The sequence below is a fragment of the Planococcus citri genome, chromosome 4 (genome assembly GCF_950023065.1).
Source record: "Planococcus citri chromosome 4, ihPlaCitr1.1, whole genome shotgun sequence".
Lineage (NCBI taxonomy): Eukaryota > Metazoa > Arthropoda > Insecta > Hemiptera > Pseudococcidae > Planococcus > Planococcus citri.
This window is the reverse complement of record NC_088680.1, coordinates 67,388,470-67,414,049: the sequence shown is the minus strand read 5'-3', so window position 1 is coordinate 67,414,049 and position 25,580 is coordinate 67,388,470. Positions and strand designations below refer to the sequence as shown.

The following is a 25,580-nucleotide window of genomic DNA, read 5'->3' as shown; positions in this document are numbered from 1 at the left end:
CAGGTTACGTGTTATACGATGTTTTAAGAAATAAATTTACTAATTCGAGTTGTGTAGAGGTCGATGAAACACGTAAAATACACGATATCATCAACGACCATTTAATTAAAACATCGGTAACAGTTAGTGTTAGCGATGTAGAGATCGTACCTACGGTTCAAAGTGAAGTACGTAGTTCAGTGGAGCCAACTCCTGGGTGCTCATCTTGGGTAAACCCAGATGAGTTAAGCGAAGCCGAACGTAGCGGTGAAATTCACGTTGATCGTAGTATGATTGATACCTCAGCTACTGACGATCGATCCGATGATTTTGCTGACTTTGCGTTGGCTAGCGTCGATGATTTATTGTACGAAGAAGCTCTGAACGGTCCAGAAGCGAAGTACTGGAAGGTAGCAATCGACGAAGAGTTAAAGGCGATGAAAGTAAAGGACGTTTGGTATCCGGTATCTGAAAGTAGCGTAAAAGGTGAAAATTATTCGAAGGTAGACAGTAAGCGGGTATTGAAGAAGAAAATCAACTCGAATGGTGGGGTGAAATATAAAGCGAGATTGGTTTTACGTGGTTTTAAAGATAGTCATTTTTACGAGTTAGATGAAATATACGAGCCTACCCCAAACCAACTGATCATTCGATCGATGCTAAATCTCGCAGTAGTAAATCGTTGGCAATTACGCCAATTGGACGTTAGCACAGCTTTCTTGAACAGTGACATTAATCGAAATGTCATGTTCAATCCACCAAAAGGGACTAACGAAGAGAAAGGAGTAGTGTACGTTTTAAAGAGATTGTTATACGGTCTTAAAACAAGTCCGAAGTCCTGGAATGCTAAGCTAAACTCGTACCTGTTATCGTTGGGTTTTTCCAGAAGCAAAGTAGATCCATGCGTTTACTATGATTCGGAAAATCCGCTTCGGTGTGTGTTCGTAGTCTATGTCGACAATTTTCTTATCACAGGATGCGATGATCGTCTTATCGAGTGGTTGGTTAAGCGACTGAATGAACGTTTCGGAATCAGAGACCTGGAACAATGTAAGAAATTTATTGGTATGGAAATTTGTCGTAGTAAAAATCAGTTAGAGATTCATCAAAACACGTATATCAAACAGTTAGTTAGTGAATATGGGCTGTCTAATTCGAACAGTATTTCAACTCCAATCGAACCGAACTTGAAGATTACTAATCTCAAGCTCGATAAAAGTTACGAAACCAAAGTGCGAGGCCTCTTAGGAAGTTTAAGTTATATTGCAAGAGGAACACGTCCTGATATTGCGTTTGCTGTAAACTTCCTAAGCAGATACCAGCACTTGGCAAATAAGGAGCTGTTCGAATACAGCAAGCGTATTTTAAGGTACTTACGTAGTACGTTAAACGTGAAACTTACCTACGTAATACCTGAATTCGTCGATAAACACTCTGTAAGAGTGTACGTAGACTCAGATTTTGCCGGTGATTGTTTAGATAGGAAGTCAACGTCTGGAATTTTCATATTGCACTATGGCAACGTTATTGACTGGGTAGTCAAGAAACAAAATTGTGTAAGTCTTTCGTCGTGTGAAGCTGAGTATGTTGCGTTAAGTACGTCTGGAAAGGAAGTCTTGGCTTGGCGAAATTTGTTTATCGAGTTGAACGTTCGGTTAGATACGATTCCAGTGTATTGCGATTCTAACGCAGTGATTGCTGTTGTGAACACGGTCGAATCAAAACGTACCAGACATATCGATGTCAGTTATCATCATATTCGCGATCTTATTTTGAAAAATGTAATTTATTTACAAAAAGTTTCATCGATAGATCAATTGGCCGATTTACTTACAAAAGCCACTACCCGTACGGTCTTCGAACGTTTATGTAAAACATTGTATCGCGTTTAATTTTAGTGTTCGAGTCAATTTTAGTATAATTTAAGTAAAATTTTGCTGTAAAAATATTTTGGTTCGAAAGTGTTTACAAACACCAGTAATGATAAGAAGCAACAAGTTTTTCGTTTTATTAAGTGGTACGCGTGTTAGGGAAAATATTTTTATGGTGGGGTGTTGGCAAAATTGGTCTCGTAACGTTAATGGTAACGTATAAAGTCGATAACTTTTTATTTTAATTTAAATAAAAAATAAATTTCGTTTTCACAAGTATAAAATTCTGTTAAAGTGTTAAATATCGTTGGTTGCGTGATATGTGAATTTTATCCTCTTTCGTAAAATCGCGTAAACTGTTGGCTATTGTTTTTATGAGTTAGTTATAAGTTGAAATCGTTATGTACGTTGTTGCGACGCGTTAATATTGATTTAATCTTCGAGTTGTAAAGTTATCAAGTCGAGCATAAAGCTCTGTTTTGTTGTTGTTGTTTTCCTTCGGGTCAATAACCTAGAATTAAAAATAAATCTTTTATTTTTATTCTGTGTAAGATGTCTGTTCGATTTGTTCGAGTTATTAATTGATGTCTAGTAGTCAGATATTTTCCAGTTGGAAGGAATATATCGTACAGAAAGCCGCCTTTTTTCAAACAAATTCTCTGAGTTCTCCTTAAAAGTCAATATCATAAATGGATTTTGAGACACCTTTCTCATAAATTTTCTATACTTACACTGAAAAAAACTGTAAAAAAAATTGGAGCGGACATAGGTTTAAGGTTCATGCTAAATTAGCTGATCATGTTTTTTCAACAGCCCTGTGTCCGCCCCAATTTTTTTTACAGTTTTTTTCAGTGTAAGTATAGAAAATTTATGAGAAAGGTGTCTCAAAATCCATTTATGATATTGACTTTTAAGGAGAACTCAGAGAATTTGTTTGAAAAAGGGCGGCTTTCCACCTGATATCATTACTTTTATCAGTGAAATTTTTAAAAAAATTGCTGTAAATTATGTTGTGTACAATGATCACGTTCAAAAGTAGGTAGGTACCAGCAGAATTTCTATTTTTTGTTTGAATCAGTCGAGGGCGGGGGTCTCAATTCTTTTTTGGAGAATTTTTTGGGGGATATCAGATGGTTATTATTACGTAGTCTTTTCACAAAACATTTCAAAAAAATCAAAAATAATGAAAATTTTACATTTTAATTTTTAAATTTTTTAAAAATTATTTCTCTGTATTATGTTTTGGGTTCTTGCTTCAGTTTTCCAAAAGCTCACTGGACTAAACATGAGAAAATTTTAATTTTTTTAATTTTCAGCATTTCCCAGATAAACTGTACGTTCTAGCAAAAATCGGATGGCAGTAAACTAAAAGAGAATGAAATTCTCTACAATTTTTTCGACATGAAATTTTCGTATGACATTTTCAAGTTGAAGACTGCATGGAGTAACAAAAATTGAGGTGTGTTATACAGACACATCTTGTCAGAACGTTGGGTCCATTGTTCGGTTCTTTTGGTTACTATCACTTCACCTTGTCTTCAGCTAATTGAATTCAGAATGTTGTAAAAAAAGGAATTGAAAACTGAAAGTTCATATTATAGGGTACCTTATTTTCAGTTTCAAAGTATACATATTGAAAAATTAACTTTTGTCGTTTCAATGCATTTTCTTTTCTCAATAAGAGTTTCAGCTTGAAGTATTCTTGAAGCTTTGGAAATTTTCAATTCCCCCCCCCCCCCATTTAAAATGAAATTTGTTACCCTTTCAACCTTTTCTATTTTTGATTGTTTTTCTTAGATACACAATAAAATAATTTTTTGCTTTTGAATACCTACTCGTTGTTGGTGTTGTTTTTTTCATTTTTACTGACATGACACGATTGACGATTTTTCATAATTTCATTTTACTGAAAAAATGTCATCATTGTACTTTCAATGTGTTCCATGACCATGATGTAGGTAGGTATTTAAAAAAACAATCAAAAACGGAAACGGTTGAAAAAGCATTCGTTTTCATTTTCAATTCAAAAACAAATTTAAAGCTTCCAAAGGTATATTGAGAAAAGAAAATAATATAATGAAAATGAATGGCAAAAATTCATTTTTCAATGCATTAATAGGTACATACTATTACGTTTCAAACAAGTGAACGAAATGGCTCGCATCTAGAGCAAAATGATCGCACATGTGTGTCAATATAACGCAAGACCTCACAAATAGTTAATGTGTAAATTTTATTTTACTGGTTTGAAAAAAAAACAATGAAATTTCAAAATTTTTTCGCGATATCAATGTGAAAAAAATACATTAAAAACATTATTCGTAGCATAATGGCGAAAAGATATGATTTTTTTTTTAATTTTCAAAAACTAAGTAAACATTAATGAAACATGTGTTTCTCGAAAAGTATGTTTCAAACACCAGGTACTCACTTTCCACAGATCAGATGACAATAAAAAAATTACGCCAAGAAAATTAGCTTTAAAAAAATTGAAAAAAAAAGTAGAATCGAGTGGGATTCGATCCATAGACCCTCTGCGTTGTGATCCGACACATAATGCATACAGCCACGCAGCTGCTGTGAAATTGAGTCACTACAACACATTACTGCTGCGCTAGATATCAAAACGTGCATGGGAATACGCATGGATTCAAATCAATATGTAACGGTCTTTTCTTTTTTTGTAAAACTTTAATCAAAGCTACAGAGCTTTTTTGGAAACGAAGTACGTTGAAATTTTGTATATGGGTTCTTCAAACATGAGAAGGATTTCCTTTCCTATTTGCATTTTGAAATGAGTTCTCTTTTTTTTGTATTATCCATTTGAAAATAGGCGAAATCTCAAAATTATTGCAACTTCGAAAGCTCATGGAGCTTTTAGTTGATGTTCGATTTCGCTCAGATTTGGCATATAGGTTTTTTCAAACTCAAAAAATACAATTTTGAAATAAAATTCAATTTTTTCAAAATTTTGAGCCCCCAAATGGGGGGGTGAAAGGTCAAATTTCAAAATTTTCAAAATTTGACTTCACTAGTCCGTAATAGTTGATAAACAGAACCCAATTCCCAAATTTCGCAAAAATCCATTCAGCCCTTTTTTCTGAATAGTGTTTGAAGATGGCGAAGAATTTTACAAAAATGACAAAATAGAGCCAAATTGTAGCTTCGCGAATTTTCATCGTAGAAACTCCGTTTTAGTCTCAAATGAAAGCGCCTGAAAAATTAAGAAAATTGCTTCTTCGAAATTTTTCAATTTAATGCACGCTTTCATAGAAAAATGAGTTGGCGGCCTGCGCGCCATCAAAGACGAGTTGGTTTCAGAATATTAGTGTCACTGCTCGTTGCGTTAGTTGCGTTACTCGTTCTCCGTTCATCGTTTGCATTCATTTCTCCTTGTTTTCGTGTTTTTTGGATTTATTTCGGAAGAGGGCGGGGTGGGGCACGAGCGTGCCCCTAGATTACAATTGATAACACAGCAAATAATGGGCTCAAAAAAAATAGCAAACAGTGATTAAAAAAATAGAATACTTACGAAGGTAAAAAAATAGCGAATTCATTTTTTGTGATTTATAATTTTTTCCAATCAAACCATCCAATGTTCAAATATCTGATGGTACGCAACCACGCATGCTTAGGTAAGTAATGATGAGATTTCTAATGTTTCTTATTAAATCTTATTAATTAGAAATGTACACTTATATTTTTGAAAAAAGCTCAATCAAGCTCAAACAAATAAAAAATTAAAATACCTAGTTATTTACAATGCAATTGGTATTCTTTTTTTTTTACAAATTAAGGATACTGAAAAAATGAAACTTTTAAAAAGAACTTTCTGTCATTCACCAGTTTCAAGTATACCTGCCTATGTGTAAAATGGTTTTCTCGCAGTTCTCCATTCTTGAACATTTCGAGAGTTTATCAACATCAACACGCTTCACTTGCATTTTCATCTTCAGAGAATTTCGAATTGAAAACACTGCTTCCCATCTCAGATTCAGAAGTATCAGAATTTAGTAAATGGCTGGACTCATCGTTTGCCTGTAACAGTGAAAACTGATGCCAATATAAATTGCAACCTAGCAAAATAAATATCTACACACAAATTACTTAAACCCATACCTGAGTGCATGGGAATAATTCTGTCAGGCGCTCCACAATGGTCGAAAAATTTGGACGACGTTCAGGTTCATTATCCCAACATTCCAACATTAAATCATATCTGTAACACAATATGATCGGATTTGTAGACTTATATGTACCTAAGTAAATTAGGTACACATTACACAATGAGAAAAATTTTGACATTTTAAAATAAATCCATGTTATTGTACTTACACATTTGTAGATGTGTTCGGAGGCTTTTCCATTCTATAATTTTGGTTTAGAACGTGAAGTAGCTCAACAAGATTGAGAAGCGTAGGATATGGGTTACCACCCATTGTTGATAATTCCCACAATAAGACACCGTATGACCACCTTACAAAAAGTTGGTATTGAAAATACGTTGCTTTTTTCAGCATCATCATGGTAGGGGTGAGAGAGTAGGCGGACAGTTTGGATAGGTATTTTTCATTTTTTGGCGTTGTGCAATGTTTAAACAAACTCAACAGTTGGAAATGCTGTCATTTCTAGAAGCATTCATTCTATGTATTACAGAACGGCTATTAAATGTTTGCGTTTTTGGAAAGCAGGGGTTCCTAAACTTGTTAGCAAATATGTACTCAAACACCCACTGGACCGAATACTAACTTATGCGGATGCATTTTTCCACTTACTTACTATCAACAGCAACTTGTAAATACTGCTGACATTAGGGTGGATCGCCCGAAAAAAGTCAGCAGATTTTGACCAAATTCAGCGAAGACCTTCATTTTGAGTTGAAAGTTACTCAGAAAACATTTTAGTTTCAAATGGAGCCGCTGTTGGAGAGAAATGGACCCTTAAAGAGAAGGCATTTTTGAAAAAAAATTGTGCTGTTTTCACTCCTGTCGCTGTATAGCCAACCTGTTTAGGAACTTTCAAGGTTCTACTGACTACTGAGCAGTTGAATACTTGGAAATTGCTTATTTTTGGATAAATCCGTTTTTTGAAAATTGCATTCTTCTCCGATCGTACTTCGAAACTGGGGAAATATTTTGGAACGCAATTCTGCCAATTTTTTAGGCATTATTAAAAATTTCAAAAAATCGAAGAAGTGTCACAAGATTTTGCAGGCTATTTGTCCCGAATTTTTGAAATTGGCAATAATAGTCCAAAAATTAGCACCAATCCGTTCCAAAATGTTTCCCCAGTTTCAGAAATTATATTTTTCGATGTTTTGGCATGATTATTGCGAAATATTCTAGAAAAAAATTTCAAAACATGAATTAGGTGTAAACAGGTTGAGTAATAGTGACAGGAGTGAAGAATCCACGATTTAAAAAAAAATGCTTTCTCTGTGAAAACCGACAAAATGTTTTTTTGAGTTCGGATGATTCAAAAAACGCTGTAACACAAAACTTTGAAAAAGTGACTTATCTGGTTCTTTCCGTGCACCCTTCAAGTAATATACTCGTATATTCCTACCAAAAATAATTGTGGCGTGATATGCTCGTAGCTACTAGCTGTTGTACGGCAAAAACGTACTGTACAAAAAGTCCACCCACTCTCTCAGCTCATAATTCACATCTTACACGTCAGACTTGAGTGTGTATTTGTGATGAAGCAAAGCTTCAGGTGCCATCCACTTAATTGGAAGCCTTCCTTCCGAAGTTTTTTTACAGTACTCTGAATTTGTTGTATTCGTGGTAAGACCGAAATCTGCTATTTTCATGGTGTGGTTAACCATTACAAGGATATTGCGAGCCGCCAAATCTCGATGAATGCACTACAAAATAAAAATTAAATTTAGGTAGGTACTACTCGTAATGTTGTAAAAATCGAAAGATTATTAATGGCGATTGGATGCACCTTCAATGAGGCCAAATAATCCATCCCCTGCGCAATTTGAAGAGCATAAGACATGAGAGTAGTTTCTGGGAGTTTAATGGGCGACCGTTCAAGATGGTTACGCAGAAACTTTTGAAGATTTCCGTTTTCAGCATATTCTGTAATTACCAGCAGGGGCCCTCCCTGACTACAACAGCCAATTAGTCGGAGGACATTTGGATGGTTTCCAAGTAATTTCAAGATTTCCATTTCAGAAACTAAATTAATCATGTCGGAGTCTGGGGCATCATCTAAATTCATTTTTTTTTTTCGTTTGTTAATGCGCATTCTTATTCACTCATCGTTTACCTAGTTTATTGTATGTACTACCTACTCATTAAGTACCTAATTATGAAACTAATTGTAATTTGTGGCATTATTAAAGCAAAAGCAGTAAAGTACCGTCCTTCTCTGAATTTTGTATATTTGGTAGGTTCAATAGCCGGGGAAAAAAGGAGAGTGTAGCAGTGTGTTGTTTAAAATTGTTCGGGTGTGATTTATCGGTACGACAGAAATAGACGTTTTCACGACGAAAAAAGGGCATTAGGAAATGAAATAACGGACGACATTAAAAATACGAATTACGCATACCAAAATTGATAGAAAGCACGTCAAGAAAAACCAAAAAAAAAAAAAGTTCATCGGCTGCACAAGTACATGCTTTTTTTGCTTTTTTGGGCAACAGGAGGAGATGGAAGTAATTTGGAGGATGAAAAATTTCACCAAAGAATTTTTGAACGCACTTTTGAACTCATTTTGAGGTCTTTCACTTAGTTTTCAGTACATACCTATATTTTGTTTTTAATTTTTTTTCTTGGTTTTTTAGGTTCTGTTTTCACTTTGGTTTTGGTTACATTCGTTTGTATAAAAATCATTTTTGTTATTCATTTCATTATTTTTCATCATTTTATTTATATTTTTTCCTTTTTCGTTTCATTATTCGTTTTTCAATTTTTTCTTCTTTTTCTGGTCTACTTTTCCATTCGTTAAATAATCAATTCTTTGTTATTGAATTTTTATTCTTCGTTTTCATAGCATGCATCATGTGATTACATTTTTTTGGGAGGGGGAATATTTAATTTTTTATACTTTTTCATTTTCAACATTTTTTTGTTTTCACCATTTTTTACAGTTTTTTCACATCATTATCTCAACTTATACCTGTATTATGTACTTGAAATTTTATTTTTTTCACTTTTTATTTCATTTTCATAATTTTTTATCTTTCATATTTCAATTGATTTTTTATTCAATTTGCATGAATATAATTAATTTTTGCAACGGTAATTTTATATTTTTTTTGTATTTTTGATCCCTATCATTTAAATTTGTTTTAAACACGTCTTTTTCATGCACTTTTGGGTATAGTTTCATTCAAATTTAATCGGGTATTATTTTTGTATGATGTCAATTTTCCATGAGTTCAACTTTTTTTTAGCAGTTTTTATTTATTTTTCAGGCATTTTCGGAAAACTTCATTCAAATGTCGTTGTTGCTAAAAAGACTTCAAGGCTCTTTTTTCGAGTTTTTTTTTTTTTACAACATTTTAACGTGTTTTCAACAGTTTTTCATCAATTTTTGACATGCTAACAATTCTCACAAATTCGAAATGAAATTTGAAAATTCTAAAAACGAAATCGAAAGTAACAAAAAAAATTGGCGCACAAAAAAGTACGCGTATAAAGCAAGAAAAACTGCAAAAAGGAACCAAAAACAAACAACAGAGCATGACAAATGAATACCCCAAATATACACAGGTATAAACGGAAACTAACAACAAAATACAAAAACAAACATTGAAAGGTGAAAAACCTCAAAATGAAAATGAACAATATTTCATTTTCATCTTCACAACCTCGAAATGAAAACAAAAGAATTCTACACTACGCTCAGAATTGAATGTAAAAAAACGAAATGTAAAAAAAATTCAATTCTAGAAATAAAACCGATCTGGGAAAAACTGAATCGAAACAAAAGAAATGAAATCGAAGTGTGAGTTTTTATTTTAGGCCTAATTACAGTTGTACCTATTTTTTTTTTCTGTAACTTCAAACTTTTAAGACTTTTTCTAGATACGGACAATCATAAGCCCAGCTTTTGACATTAATTAATAGGTAGTTGGCGACGTCGAAAAGACTAACCTTTGAGCATTTTCACAGCTACAATTGTTGTTTGATTTTCTCGCCCTGGAATATTCTTCGCTTCGGCTTGGGCAGCTATTCCGAATTCTCCTTCACCCACCGTTCTACCGATACGTAAATTATGTCGAGGAAATTCCCAGCGTTCATCCAAAGGCATTTCGTAAACTACGTTGGAAATCATACCATTTTTGACTTCATCAGATCTCAAACATTGAATAGTAACGACAGGAATATTCTGTTAGTGAAAAATACAGTAAACACGTTTGATTCTTGAAATCATAATTCTATTCATGTAGGTAAAAGTATGCTGAAGTAGGTATGTATGTTTTGTACCAAAATATCCGACGAATCGTTATCACTACTGATTTGTTTTTGGACGATGATTTTCTTCACCTGCAGTTTCGTCATTTTTTCTAATTCCATGTTTATTTTTCTCATTTCTCTGTATAATTGACACATATATTAACGTTGAAAAGGGGGGGAGATGATTCAGTTTAAAAAAAGTACTTACTTTTTGAATTTGGAGGAAAAATAGGTAACGCAGATGGTTGTGAAGGATAATGCCGTTATCAAAATGATGATTAATATGTTAGTAATCGAACCGCCTTTCCACACCCAATACCAGGTGATTTTCATTATGAAATCATGTTTAAAAGATCGGGTTAGGTCAGGTGCAACACTAGTAGGTCTAGATATAGCGTAGTTTATCTAACTTAACGCAATCTTCCAGAGTAAGGGCGTATGGCGAGGGGTAAAATTAACTATCAAGACCAAAACAAAATGATTTCGCCAATTAAAAACTTCATGTACCTAAGTATGTACCTACAACACAAAAAGGTTTGGGCTTTTTTTGCTTTTCGGGGCATTTTTTTCATAGAAAATTCATACAAAATTTCAGGAAAAAGCTGACCCTTTGGAACATGAAAACTTGTACTCCATAAATTCTGCGACTTTGTACTCGAAGTATATGTGTACATACAGATATTTCAAAAGGGCTCATTCGGTCGGTGCCGAGAAGGGTATAGATTTTATTTTTCAAAAATCGGTACCATCTTCCAACGTTTTCCAATTGATTTAAACGGCGCGGGAACGTGAAGCTTTCATAGACAGCTTCACACTAAAACACTGTTGGGATCCAGCGGAGAACGTTGGAAGTTTATTTTGATTTTTGAAAAATAAAATCTACACCCTTCTGCATTTTTGAAAAATAGCGTTACCTAAAGTAAAATATGTAGTTGAAAATTCCAATACAGTTTTGAGGCACCTAAGTACTTTTCCTAGTCAATGCTTTCAATCAATAATTAGGTATTAGGTAGGGCCTCACTTTCAATTTTTCTAAAAGTACCTCAAGCTTTATTGTTTTTTATAAAAAATATTCAAAAAGCCAGTCACCATTTCTGAAGTAATCTTGATCATTTTCAGCGGAAACAGTAGCCTGGTTGATTGGGTGTTTGCCAGAGACCGAGTCTGCGAAATGATATTATTCGACTGAATTGATTTGCATACTTCATCAATTTTTCCCCCCTGATTTTATAGTTACCATTGAGAATTTTCAATTCAAAAGTACCAATCGTCTTCCATGTTGACAAATCTTGCTTTCTACATTGATATGTACCAGTGTTCGTATCAGATACATTAAATATGAAATAGCAAGGCACTTCCTTTGGAGCTGTCCATCTTTCTTTCTGTTGGTCCGAAATGATTTTTAGTAAATTTTTACACTAATTGGAAGCTTACTGAGGTAAAGTACCTTCGTTCAACTAATTGTTTTATTAATGCATAAATATCTTACCGTATTTTTCGTTTCATTTCTATTTTTAATGAACCACTGCACTCTCCAGGTAGAGTTGAGCTCAGCATCGCAACATAATGTCACAGATGCACCCTTAATTTCTCCTATCACAACTGTATTATTTCCTATAAATTATAAACCTTGGTATTAACCACGATGAAGAAATAAATTTTTAAATAAATCAAATCAAGATTCTATAATCTTAATTTGGCTTTGGTTACTTACCAGTTTGATGAACAGAGTGGAAAATATTATCAATGCAGCCTTTCGCGTTGCATGTGCGAATGGTATAAGTTGTCGGCATTGACGGTTCGTCTATTGTTAGAAACAAATGACTTTCATCATCATATAGTTTTAGCTCATTTCCAGAAAAATCACCATAATTTGTTGCGTAGGCCGAATTAGTTGGTTTGGGATATCCTGTTAAAAAGAGAAAATTTACGTACCCGGTTCAGATGGGTTACAAGATTTACAAAATTGTCTCCACATCTACGAGTGAAGGTATGTATGTAGGTAAAGATATTATTTATGTACCTCTAGTAAAACTTCTTAAAACAACCGGCTCGTCTGTTTGTCGAGGAATAAAATGAATGGTTTTTTCTAATGTGTATGGTGACGCTCCATCGCCATTCTCAATTTTTTGCAAATGCTGTTTTATGTGATCGTTGTTTTCAATACCTGAAACTCAAGAAGCGTGAGACTGAGTGGTTCAGTACAAATAAGCCAATTTGCAAATACAAGTCTAGCTAAGTGTGCATTTCTTAGTACATAAGTAGGTACCTAGACCTACCTACCATAATAAAAATAAATTTAAACTAGACATGCTGCGCTATTGTAAGAGTTTGGGTAGCTTGCTTTATTAAGTCCAGGCTATTCTTACCTACAATTGGAAGCAATATGCAATATCCAAACACCATGCCAAACCAAATATTTGAAAGAGCAATTCAATATCAAAATCGCTACGCGAAATCGAAAGTTCAATAGTACAACGTGATAATATTGTGAAAGCACTACACGATATCAAAATCTCCATGCAAAATTGAAAGCTCAAAAGCACAGCGCGATATCCAAAGCACTACGCAATATCAAAAGCATTTCGTAAAACCAAAAGCTCGGAAGCACTAGGCGATATCAAAACCACTACGCATATACAAAAGCACCACGTGAATATGAAAGCTCAAAAGCTCAACGAAGCACTATGGGAAACTGGAATCCCGGAAGCTCAACACAAAATTGAAAGCACTACACGATTAAAAAAGCACTACAGCCGACTATACAGCTGATGATGTGGTTCTATTCATTGGAGGCTCGAATAATCCTACAACTGATGTTGTGAATGAACACATTCAGAATGTTAGGAAAATTTCAACTAGAACTCACGCAATTCAATATGAGATACCCTTTACATTGAATAAGAAGGCTGATCAGGTTATTGCTTCGGCAAATAAACATATTCGAGCTGTGATTTCAGTGCTGGATGACTTGTACCTGCAGTGGCGGTGCTTTAAACCACGTCATATTCATTACGCTCATGGAAGACATCTTAATGAAAATGGTAAAAGATACTTATGTGGAAACATTGCACGTTTTTTGTTCACTTTATTTAATGTTTGTAATAATGTAACATCTAACAAATCCTTTAATAGGACAAATTTACATAATACTAAATCTAGTGTATCTACCAACCAACCACCCACCTACTCCGCAATGGTGAAGAGGACACATCATATACATTGGCGTAAACCTAAGAAGACCAATAATACTTGTGACTTGACCAGTACTCTAGTTTCTCCTCACCCTCCTAAAACTTCACCTGTGCTCAACTCTTCAGAAAAGCCAAACTCAACCTTGATGGTACCAAATGCACCTCCTCCTCCCCCTCCTTCCTCTCTCAAAATACCACAGGTGTAACCAAATGCAGCCAATGCAATCCAGATTCAACATCCGACACCTATGTATTTCAGTCAACCTCCGGTAATGATGCCAATGCTTATTAATCATCAACCCAACTACTTAGGTCATCCACCTCCAATTGCTCCATATGCACAGAATTTTCGAATGCCTCTGGCTACACTCTGAACTTGAGCCAGCAGACCATACAGTTCCTAACTCTCAATGTTCAATCACTCTCGAATAAAATTGCTCTGTTGAATGATTATCTAGGAAAATCCAACTGTCAACTAATCTGTTTAACTGAGCACTGGTTACTTTCAAAACAACTAGGCTCTCTATACATGAATGGATACTCCATTGCTTCATCTTATTGTCGAAATATTTTTAAAGGAGGTGGATCGTGCATCTTGATTCAAGACTCCAGTAATCTGGTGTATAACCCACGTAATGATATTCAGGCACTGTCAGTAGAACGCCACATTGAGATATCAGCAATCTCAGTTCCCTCCCTCCACCTACATATACTTTCTGTATACCGGTCCCCCTCAGGTACGCCTGACATATTTTTTACCAAATTAGAACATGCAATTGCCCTTCTCCTCAATAATCACTTCCATATTGTGGTTGGTGGTGACTTTAACATTAATATTCTGGATGATAATATTATGTCTCGTAGATTTACCTTGTTACTGTCATCATATGGTCTGAAGTTTACATGTTATAAGCCCACCAGGATGGGAAATTGTATTGATAATTTTATATGTGATAGGGACGCTGAGTGTTCTTCCAGGGTGGATATACCACATATATCAGATCACAATAGTGTATTTTTATCTTTAAAACTGGTTAAAAAATCTGTGAATGCAGCAAAGCAACCTCCCTTGAAAAAACGTGTGTTTTCTAAAACAAATTTTGATATTTTTTTGCACTCTCTGGAATCTGAAAATTGGAATGCTCTCAAAACAAGTGATATTAATTCAAGATTTTCTATTTTTCTACAAACTTTCTTGTACCATTACAACTTATCATTCCCACTTCAAACTTACACAAATCGTAATTCTAACAAGTTACAGTATCCTCATAGTATTCGAACCCAAATACGCACCCTAAAAACTAAACTATTAGAATCTTATTCAAATTGGAAATTTGGTGGGTCGGATGATGAAAAAGTTGTATACAAGCTACTCCAAAAGGAATATAAAAAATTGATCAACTGGGCAAATATAAAAGCAAATTCTCACAAAGTTGCAGTCTCAAACAATATCTGCAAAACTACATGGAAGATAATAAACTCCTATCAACCAATGCTGAAACAAACCATTGATCATATTACTTTCCAAGACACCAAATACACTAACTCAGCTGATATAGCAAAACTATTCAGCCAACATTTTGCAACAGTTGGAAAAAATGGAGTATGCTCTTCTCAAACACTGGACCCACTATCCCTTATTCCAGTAAATGATTCTTCAATATTTGTATTACCAGCTACTGCTGCTGAAGTATCCAATATAATACAAGGTCTCAAAAATTCTAATTCAAGGGATAAATATGATCTAGATGTAGGCCTTATCAAACAATCTGACCAGTATATATCCCATATACTTGCTGATCTTTTTAATGACTCTATAGATCAGGGAACATTTCCAGACTGCTTGAAAGTAAGTATTGTAACACCTGTTCACAAGAAAGGGGAAAAATCAAACTTAGGCAACTATAGGCCCATCTCTGTAACGCCAGTATTCTCAAAAATTTTTGAACGGCTGCTATATAATAGACTACTCAGATTTCTATCATCTCATAGCATTCTAAGTGAAACTCAGTTTGGATTCCGTCGTGGCAAAAACACTACCCAAGCAATATTTCATTTACTTAACAAAATTCTTCAAGCTGGCTAAGATGGTGAAAATTCTTTGGCAGTGTTTTGTGATTTATCAAAAGCGTTTGATACAATGAACCACAAAATACTGTTGAGAAAGTTGGATAAATATGGGATAAGGGGTCCAGTCCACAGTTGGCTAAAATCCTTCCTTGAAAAAAGGGTACAAATAATAAAAATCCTAAATGGTGAGACTTGCACCTTTTCTGAAGAGAAAATAATAGACATAGGGGTCCCCCAAGGCTCCATACTTGGACCTTTACTGTTTATTCTCTATGTTAATGATTTGTCATCCTACATCAATGCACTCCTAACTCAGTTTGCAGATGACACAACTATGTTGTTGAAGGGTGGTAGCTGGGACTCACTACTAAAAACAACACAACATGTTCTCCAAAACTTAATTTCTTGGTTTAATGCAAATGGCATGAGCTTGAACTTGGAAAAAACAGTGACAGTGCCTTTTAATGTAACCCCCAAGGAGGCCAACCTGGTAGCAGAAACTCTCTCGCATCTACCAAATGTTTCTAGTGTTGCAAAATTTTTAGGGGTTGATGTTCAATGCAATTTAAAATGGGATGTATACATTAATAAATTAACCTGTCATTTGTCATCTATAAACTTTCTACTCTTTCAGCTAAGACAAATTACAAATCAAAAAACTCTCAGACTTGCATATTTTGGACTATTCCACTCTACATTGGCCTATGGGGTGGTTTTTTGGGGAGGTAATGCATCATATGTCAAGCAAATTCTCACACTACAAAAACGTGCGATAAGAACAATTTATAAAATACCTCTAAGACAAACATGCAGGCCCATCTTTGTTGATAATAAAATCCTCACTACAATATCACAATATATTTTGGACATATCTCTCATGGTTTATACTAAGGTTATAACCTTTCCAAAAATTACCCATCCATACAGCACAAGATCACTAGGTAACCTTAGAACTCCCCACCACCATACAAAACTTCTCCAGTGTAGTGCTGTATCATCTGCAGCAAAAGTATACAATCGGATTCCAGGGAGTGTTAAAAACCAGCCAACTGCAAAAAAATTTAAAATTGCTCTCAAAGAATGGCTGATCAATAGTGCTTTTTACACCCTGGAGGAATATCTTAGCTGCTCTGATCAATAATTGCTTGAATTTTGATTTTGTATGTATAGTTTCAAATCTTCATCTTTTTATGTTTTAATCATGCCTTTTATTCTATTTAAATCTGAAAATTGTATCTTATACGTAGATAAGTAATCAAAAATGTTTACAGTTTTCAATTATGTAATGCTCAACGTGATATAATGGCAGCTTTGCTGCCGCATGTATCTCAAATATACAATTTGAATTTGAATTTGAAAGTACCACACCAAACCAAAAGCTTGAAAGCTCAAAAGCTCAATGTGAAATTGATAGCACTACGCGATAAAAAAGCTCGAATCACAAATGACTGGTGGGATTTGATTTTTCAAGGGTAGGTAGCCACCTGCTTTTGTTGTATAGGTGCTAAACTTGTATAAATGTAACACCGCAGGGGTTGTAAAAACATTTCCCATTGTTTAATTTTTGAAAAATCAGAATTTATTTTTCAAAATTGAACAATGGAAAAGATTTTACAACCCCTGCGGTGTTACATGAATTTTGAAATTAAATTTTTAAAAAGAGGCAAATAGGAAATCACAATGGGTGGTAAAAACCTTTCTCATTGTTAAATCTTGAAAATGTAAAGTTTAGCTCCACGTGGAGCCCAAACATGCTTTTCAAAATTAAGTTTTTATCACCCATTGTGTTCGCTCAATTCAAAAAAAAAAAAAAAAAAAAACTGCAGAGGGCGTAGGACGTTTGCGAACCAGCTTATAAGGCTATTGACGTATTGAGGTTGCATATCGGTTTGCCTGAACTTTATCAGTTTGGTGGGAATTCTTATCAGTGCGTATCAAAATTTCATATTTTGAGCAATTTTCACAAGGTGTGTTTGAAATGTAAGTATAGCTTTTATTTAGTTTTTTCTTCAATTTTAAACACTGTTAAACTCTATGTAATGGAAAAAGATCCTCTCTTCGTCAAGTTTTGAAGAAGTTGACAAAACGTCATTAAACCTCGACAAAGAGCGGATCTTTTTTCATCACAGGATTTAACAGTGTTTAAAATTGAAGGAAAAACTAAATAAAAGCTATACATTTCGAAAACACCTTGTGAAAATTGCTCAAAATATGAAATTTTGATACTCACTGATAAGAATTCCCACCAAACTGATAAAGTTCAGGCGAACCGATATGCAACCCACAATACGTCAAAAGCCTTATTGTGATTATGCTTCTTTTATTGCACTGATTAATGGTCTAAAAGTGAGACATTTGCGAACCAACGAGATTTGAATTAAAAATAAACTACGAGCGAACGAGTGATTCATATTGAAGCCAATGTAAGACATTTGCGAACCAATACCAACCAGTTAAAAAACGTCACCTAATACACTCACATAATACAGAGGTCCAGGAGACATCCCTCCCCTCCCCATGGCTAAAATTCAATATCTAAAACCGTTTTTTCCAACTTCGCATATGATTTATTCGAATATTAGGCTTTTATACATCACTGGAACTGCTCATAACTCGAAAATCACAAAAGATGATTCGCAAAGCATCGACTGAAGAGCTCTATTCCAAAGTGGGTAAAGTCATTTTAAAAAAAGGCACGTTTTACGGAGATTTTTACTTCAAAAGTGGGTCAAGTCATCAATTTTTCAAAGTAAATTCTTCTACATACAAGTAATTGTGTACAATTTTTTCTAAATTTTTGGTCTGAAAAATGACTTGAGGACCCTATGAATTTTTTCGCTTGCCCACATTTTGGCGAAATTGGCCAAAAATCTAAATGTTGAGACCTTTGGACCACCATGGGATTTTGAGGTGGACTACCCTAGGATCGGAAAAGTACATAAATATCTTAAAAACTCTGAAACCAAAATTTCGGGTGTTGAAATTGATTTTGTGATTTTGATGAATTTTCGAAAGTTCAAATACCTAAGCTGCTATCATCGCTAATTTTAGAAATACAACTCTCATACCAATAAAATTGCCATTATTGTGCCATTCTGAAGCTTCAAGCAATTTTCTATGCAGAAATTTCAAATTGATGTGGAAGAACTAGGTATGAACAAGGTGTTTGCTCACAAAGTTGGATCATTTTTCAACTTTTTTTCAAATTTTGACGGCACCTAGCGAAAATCATGGCACAATTACCTCAATCAATCAGACGCAAGAAAAATTTCTTTGTTGATCAATGCATGTCTCGCCCCCCCTCTTGTGGCTCAAGTTTAAAAATTGAAAAAAAATGATGGATGATCACCCTGCACCTGTAACAGTTGAAATTTGTGTTAGGTATATTTTTAGCAATGGGCATAGTGTTCTTGAATTCTGAAAGCAACTGTGCCCTGTGGAACCAACTCCTCATGGTTAGGTGTCTTTCAGATGAAATTTTTGGATCACCATCTTACCCTATACCCTTCAAATGAAGCGAAATTGCAGTACGATAAGTATTCTCCTACTTCTCCTAGCCTATCATATCATGTATTTGCGTAAAAGAAGAACAGAGTGGTTCTCAAAAGTCCTACTTTTGGGGTTTGGTTTGCAAGTGGGTACATTTTGAATTGGAATGTATGAGCATAATGATTCTATCTCTTCTTCATCGCCATCCTATTGTGGTTTGCAAACGGGTAGCTTTTCGGATGTCAAGTCTCCTATTCATGGTTCTCAAATGGGAACCGGCCACCGGCGAATAAGCGAACACAATGGGAAAGGTTTTTACCACCCATTGTGATTTCCTATTTGCCTCTTTTTAGAAATGAAATTTCTAAATTTATGGAACACCGCACAGTGGGCTGTGAGCACCCTCAAAACTGGCGTAATTCAAAAACTTACAATAAACCCAAAAGCAATTGTAAAATGATATCCTCCCTTATGATTTTGGGGTCGCAGAATACGAATTTGACAATATTTTTTTGTAGGGGTGAGTGATGAGGGGGTGAAGGGGGGGGGGTGAAAAATTCAAAATGTGACAATAATGGCGTGTGATATGTCGAAATGTATGTTTTCGGAGGTGTAGATCACGAATCTGACAATATTTTTTTCGTAGGGGCGAATGGTGGGGGATGAAGGGGGTAAAAACGATGAAAAATTCAAAATTCGAGTATATTGACGTGTGATCGTCGAAATGTACCAAGTATGAATAATTCAAGTGAAAGTAAGTACTTTCCATCAATTTACTGGATTTTAGTTTTTATAAAGTAATTATAGAGATAAAATTCATCTAAAAACCCCGTTTTTTCTTCTACTCGGCTGCAACGCTGCATAAATCGGAATAGAAAAAATTTTTGCACATACATGCACGGGAAATTCCAGTGGCTACCATGTAACACCGCAGTGGTTGTAAAAATTTTTTCCAATGTTCAATTTTTAAAAATATATTTTGATTTTTCGAAAACTAAACGATGGGAAATGTTTTTACAACCCCTACGGTGCACGGAAAAAAAAAGTATAGATAATTTTTACTATTTCATACAGTAACCGGATCCCATTCAAAAATATTGTGATTTTTACTATGAGATTAGTAAATTTTACTTTGAGAGTAATAAATTTTTACCTAATTCTAGATAAAATGTATTTTTTGGCTGAGTAAAAATCAGTATTATTTTTGAATGGGATCCGGTTACTATACTGAAATAGTAATTTTTATTAATTTTTTTTTCCGTGTGTTACATAAATTTTGAAATCTAACTGACGTCCGTTTCGCTTTTTATATGGCCTTTTTCCCTTTTTATTCTTTTTTTGGCACAAATTTTGTAATTAATTGCAATTAGGTACTAAAGAAGTTACTTCAGTAATTGCAAGTCCATATACTTAATTACGGCGTTCCATGCCTCACGTTAGCCCACATCTACATAAGTATGGAAATTTCAAAAAAATCGGTCCATTCATCTAGGAGAACATTCGAGCTAAAGAATTTTTCAACTTTTAGACTGAAACTATAATGGTGTGCTACGCACACTAAACTTTATACTTACTCTTTATGGGCTTCTTCTCCACTGATTTCACGTTCACAGTACACTCAAATTTGACTCAAAATTTTTCAGAAGCAGTAAAAAGAATTCCGACTACAATTTTTGATTTTCCATCAAAATTTTGGCTTACTTTGATAGGTTGTATGACAATTTTTTTATGAATTCCATAAATCACGACCCTGTGTTGCGCTAAAAATTCTTTTAAAACGCCCCAAAAAGCATTCTCCTCCAAGTATTAATTTTGTAATGTGTAGGTATGGTGAAAAATTCATGTTTAATAAAAATACATATGTGACCCCGCCTAACAAAATCGACCATTTCGACAAAATTTCAAAAAATGTTTTTTTTTTTCAAAAATCTGATCTTTCAACCCTTAAGATTCATTTTAAACGTCATTATTTTGGGCACTATTTTTTGTCGAAATGGTCGATTTTGTCAGGCGGGGTCACATATGTAGAGTGTATGTGTATATTAAATTACCAAAAAGTGTGAAGTTACGTAGAAAGTTATTTGAGATGTTAAAATACATGTACATAATAGGTAAGCAAAAATACGATTAAAAAAATTATTGTAACTATTGGAATATGCCTACCATTGCAACTGACGTTTAACCTAATGCAACAAATCACTTGTTCCTCTCTTGGTTTTGATCGATCTAAGCAAGAATACAATCCATTATCATACGGGGATAGATTCGACAGCCATGTTTCCGTTGTCTCGTATGATTTCTAAGTGTGTAAATCAATAATAAAATGAGTGCTTTACTACTGGTATAAGTAGGTAAGTACAGGGTGCCTAGAAATATCGAGTACCCCTAAAAAAGTTTTCTACTAAAATACTTTGGTTGGTCACAGTGAATGACAATAATGATAGCACATGATTGGTTGTTGCACTGGAGAGATAACATTCCACCCATCATATGCATCTATTTCACGTTGCCAACCTATGTTTTTAATGAAAAACTTTCTTTGGGGTACTCGGTATTTCTGGGCACCCTGTAAGTATGTACTAGGTAGATACATAAATAAAAAACGCTTACTGATACGTCTTTTACTTCATAATCGGACAAGTGAGATGCATTTTCCAACATTGTCATCATTCTTTCGGGCGATAAACGATACCAATACGACGTACTTGTCATTTTTGTGCTGTTACAAGTTAATAATACGGCTCCCTTGCAACGTTTCATCTGTTCTCCGCAGTTGGCTAGAAAATTGATGTACTTAATAGATACTTTTTGATAAAATTGAGGTCTTTTTTTCAAAAAACGTTAATTTTACTTGAATTTAAAGAAATTGCCAAGGAGAAAGTTGTCATGATGACTGCTAATCCGAGAGCAACGGTTGCTGTAATGTATGTTGATAAAGTGAGTTAATTCGGCTGTTGTATTGCGATCATCCTTGCTCAAGAGGATGAGTTGAAAAATATGTAGGTATATACATTTTCATGCAAACAGACATGCACAGTACTTACTTACTTTACCAGCCTGAAAGGGCCCATTTAGTCGGTGTGGAGAAGGGTAGGTAGATAGATAGATCAGGGATGTAACCAAATGTTGAAAAATAAAATCTATAAGTAGGTACCCTTCTCGGCACTGACTAAATGGGTCCTTTCGATATAGAAGTACATATCTACTCATAATTATTAGTTTAGTTCTAAATCAAATAGGTATCCTTTGCTAGGTATACATATATTGTTTCAAATCTGAAAGTAAGTAGGTTAGGTACTCAATTACAATTACCCATGAGCTTGTGCAGGTGCATCATTATTAAGCTTCTTGCATGAATTTTATGTTTTTTGGATATAGTTAACTGATGAGCTAAATGTTGAATTTGAGCCTCATCACACGGATGCTTAAAATATACTGTGTAATGAGTGAACTGGAAACGTTGAAGTTTCAGCTTCAAAATGATATTTTTTAAATTATGATGTGTCTATAATTATGATATAATAATTACTGGCAAAACTTCGGTTTGAAATGAGCGCGAAAAAAATTTGGGCTCAGAAAATCATAAAATAGGTATTTTCATACACTGCTCGCGCTAGCGGCTAGATTGGTTCAATTGAAGGGTTCCTTTCCAAGTCGGCCTAAGTCCATTTTTTCCATTTCGAGAAAAACACAAATAAGTGTTTTTCTCGCCCTTCCGCTTCAATAATAAATGATGTGATTATATGGTTGTGAAGCTTGATCTTTCTGCTTTAAAGTACCGTATTGGTATTTTTTTAATTTTGCGTATTTTCAGCTCCAGAGCACGTCAAAGAGTCAGAAAAAGTGGACTTAGGCCACTTTGGAATTATCTGATGTTAAAAATTTTGAAAAAGAGCTGAAAAAATGTGTTTTTTCAAAAAAAAATTCACGAATCATTAATTTAATACATTTCTGAAACAATTTCATTCAAAGCACTTATTTGTATATACCATGATGAATAATACATGTGAAAACGCCTTCACTCGAAAATCGTTGAAAAACTTCTGAAAAACTGCATTTGTATACAAATATTCGTAAAAAATGTATGATTTAGGCCACTTTGGAATAATCAGCTGTTTTTTCGAGCCGGCAAAACAGCGCTCCTGAGCGAAAAAAGTAACGCCAGGTGTTGGGACAAGGTGATAAAGGTGTTAACCGACCTGTACCAGCAGATGGCGCTGCTAACTCAAAAATGATAAAAATGGACTTAGGCCGACTTGGAAAGGAACCCTTCAATTATTGAGCTGATTGTGTGATGAACTTATAGTTTAAAGTCGCGGGAACATATTGAGGTATTCAACTTTTCTGAATGTCCAGTAGAAAAAATTTAAGATGACCCAGAAGCGACCAAGAGAACATTCTCTTGAAAAAAGTTGGAAATTTTCACCAACATGATCGTTCAGACACTTTAATGTATGACTTTTTCTACAAGTTCTACTAAAAAACTACACCTAAATATCTCGTACGTGGTCGTAGTAACCTTACGTACATACCTACATCAATGTGCTCCTGAGACTTCAGACTATACTATGAGTGAGTATAAGGTTGAACACACGAGTGGTAGCCCTACTTCTTGCCATCCCAAGCCCCACCCCCAAAGTACAAAAGAGGTATCACAACAAGCAGACAATTACTTTTTGTAAATAGATACAGCTCTGCAATGTCACTGTTTAACAGCTGTAACTTAATTAGATATTTATGCTTATGGTCAAAATTGAAAATTATCAGCAGTGGCGGACTGGGTCGGCTGGGTGCCTTTGGCCGATGCACCGAATGAGACCCTCAAAATTTAATCCCCCTTCCCCCTAAGAATTTCTATTATCTTGTTTTTTCTCATGTTTGGATACCTACTTGAATGCAAGCAGTGCAATTAATTTTTTTCGTCTTTTTATTCAATTTCGCAAAAATTAGTGAATTCGACATGAACAAAACTAGAGGTGGTTTTTTGGAGTAGACAAGGGAGGACGAAAAATTCTCCATGAGAAAAAAAACAACTTTGTCGAATAAAATGACGAGTTTTTAAAGTGGAATGAAAGATGAAATGACAAATTTGCTAATTAATTGTAATTTGCATTAAGGCTTATAAAAAATTGTTATTTCCTCTTTTTGAATTTTATGAAAGTATCAAAAATTGATTTTTTTATTGTTTAGAAAAGAGATACAAATTAACCCGAGCAAAGCGAGGTGAAACCCTTTTAAAAATTAGTATATTTTTAGCTCAGAATTTTAGAATTTGAATGACGAATTTTAAAAAATTCCAATTTTTAAAATGATAAGCAAACAGGCCCGAGCGTCGAGTGGGATGAGAGCAAAAGCTACCGTTGGGAAGTAGAAAATCACTGTTTCTTTGATTTGAACATTTCTTAAAATTTGAATACCCAATAGATTTGTAATTTGTATAGAATTTTGATCTCAATTTTAATAGTATATTAGGTACACATCACGGGAGGTGAAATAAAGAATATCTCAGAGCGTGCTCTGAGGCATTCTTTATCAACTCCCGTGGTATGTACGCGATTTTACATGCCTGCGGTGGAAGAAAGTGACGTTTATCGGCCGCGCAGCGGGCGGTAAAGTGCCACTTACCTCCCGCTGGTATGTAAAACAAAAATTCCAAGAGACTCCAGCAAAGCAAAGGCAAAACATTTCAAAGTTCGTATTTTGAGAAGGTAAAAAACAATGTTTTTTTGTGATGAGTTAATTTTTTTGACAACACGTTTTTAGAATATTTGTATTTTTGAATGTACATATGTACTTGGATATAAAATGTCGATTCTGAAATAAAAGAAAAGCAAACTGGCCCGAGCGAAGCGAAGGCAAAAGCTGGCAAAAATTCATGTTTGGATGGCCCCGAGCGAGGGCCCCTATTTGTCTCGGGGCCACTGACCATCGTCAGATAACATTTTAGGACAGCCCGCCACTGATTATCAGAAACCTTTGTACTACTTACCATTGGAATGTAGATATATTGATAACCTCATGGCGCGTTTTCCATACAAAATTGAGATGAAATTACATACAAATTGACCCGAGCAAAGCGAGGTGAAAACGTTTTAAAAACTCGTATATTTTTAGCTCAGAATTTTAGAATTTGAATGACGAATTCAAAAAAATTCCAATTTTGAAAATGAAAAGCAAACCGGCCTGAGCGTCGAGCTTTAATCAATAATTCAACAAACTTTCAGATCGGCCTTTCACGTCGCGAATAGTTATGTCTTATTCAAACTCGCGAGTTTTATTGCGCAAATAAATGGTATCAACAATTTTACTCTATAATTTTACCACGAATAAAGTTGTGGGGGAAGATAATTTTTCAAATATGAAAACAGAATTATTTTATGTTGAAAACACCGTATTGGGTCATCATACGTAGAAATTCATCAAATCATTTGATTCTGGCTTCCGTCAAAAATTTGCTGTCACTACTTATCTCTGAGTAATTCCACCGCGAATAAAGTTGTCGGGGAAAAGATAATTTTTCAAATATGAAAACAAAATGATTTGATGTTAAACTTTATATCTTCACC

At 34.5% G+C, this 25,580-nt stretch overlaps 1 protein-coding gene across 2 annotated transcripts; it reads right to left on the bottom strand.

Moving 5' to 3' along the window:
- Nucleotides 1-5,531: 5,531 nt before the first annotated feature.
- LOC135843734 (fibroblast growth factor receptor 1-like) lies at nt 5,532-25,277 on the bottom strand. 2 transcript variants are annotated; one of them, XM_065361709.1, is made up of 17 exons: nt 25,004-25,274; nt 21,866-21,931; nt 21,625-21,791; nt 21,178-21,313; nt 12,285-12,428; nt 11,976-12,170; nt 11,751-11,875; nt 11,499-11,643; nt 11,351-11,425; nt 10,470-10,563; nt 10,292-10,400; nt 9,959-10,193; nt 7,800-8,068; nt 7,523-7,716; nt 6,186-6,326; nt 5,970-6,069; nt 5,532-5,888 (listed from the first exon to the last, which is right to left on the bottom strand). In XM_065361709.1, the coding sequence occupies exons 1-17, from the start codon at nt 25,032-25,034 to the stop codon at nt 5,775-5,777; spliced, it is 2,340 nt and encodes a 779-aa protein (XP_065217781.1). In that variant the 5' UTR covers nt 25,035-25,274; the 3' UTR covers nt 5,532-5,774. The 2 variants fall into 2 exon arrangements, with proteins under 2 accessions (XP_065217781.1, XP_065217782.1); XM_065361710.1 differs by lacking the exons at nt 5,532-5,888; nt 5,970-6,069; nt 6,186-6,326; nt 7,800-8,068 and having other exon boundaries at nt 7,548-7,716; nt 25,004-25,277.
- Between the last annotated feature and the right edge of the window lie 303 nt (nt 25,278-25,580).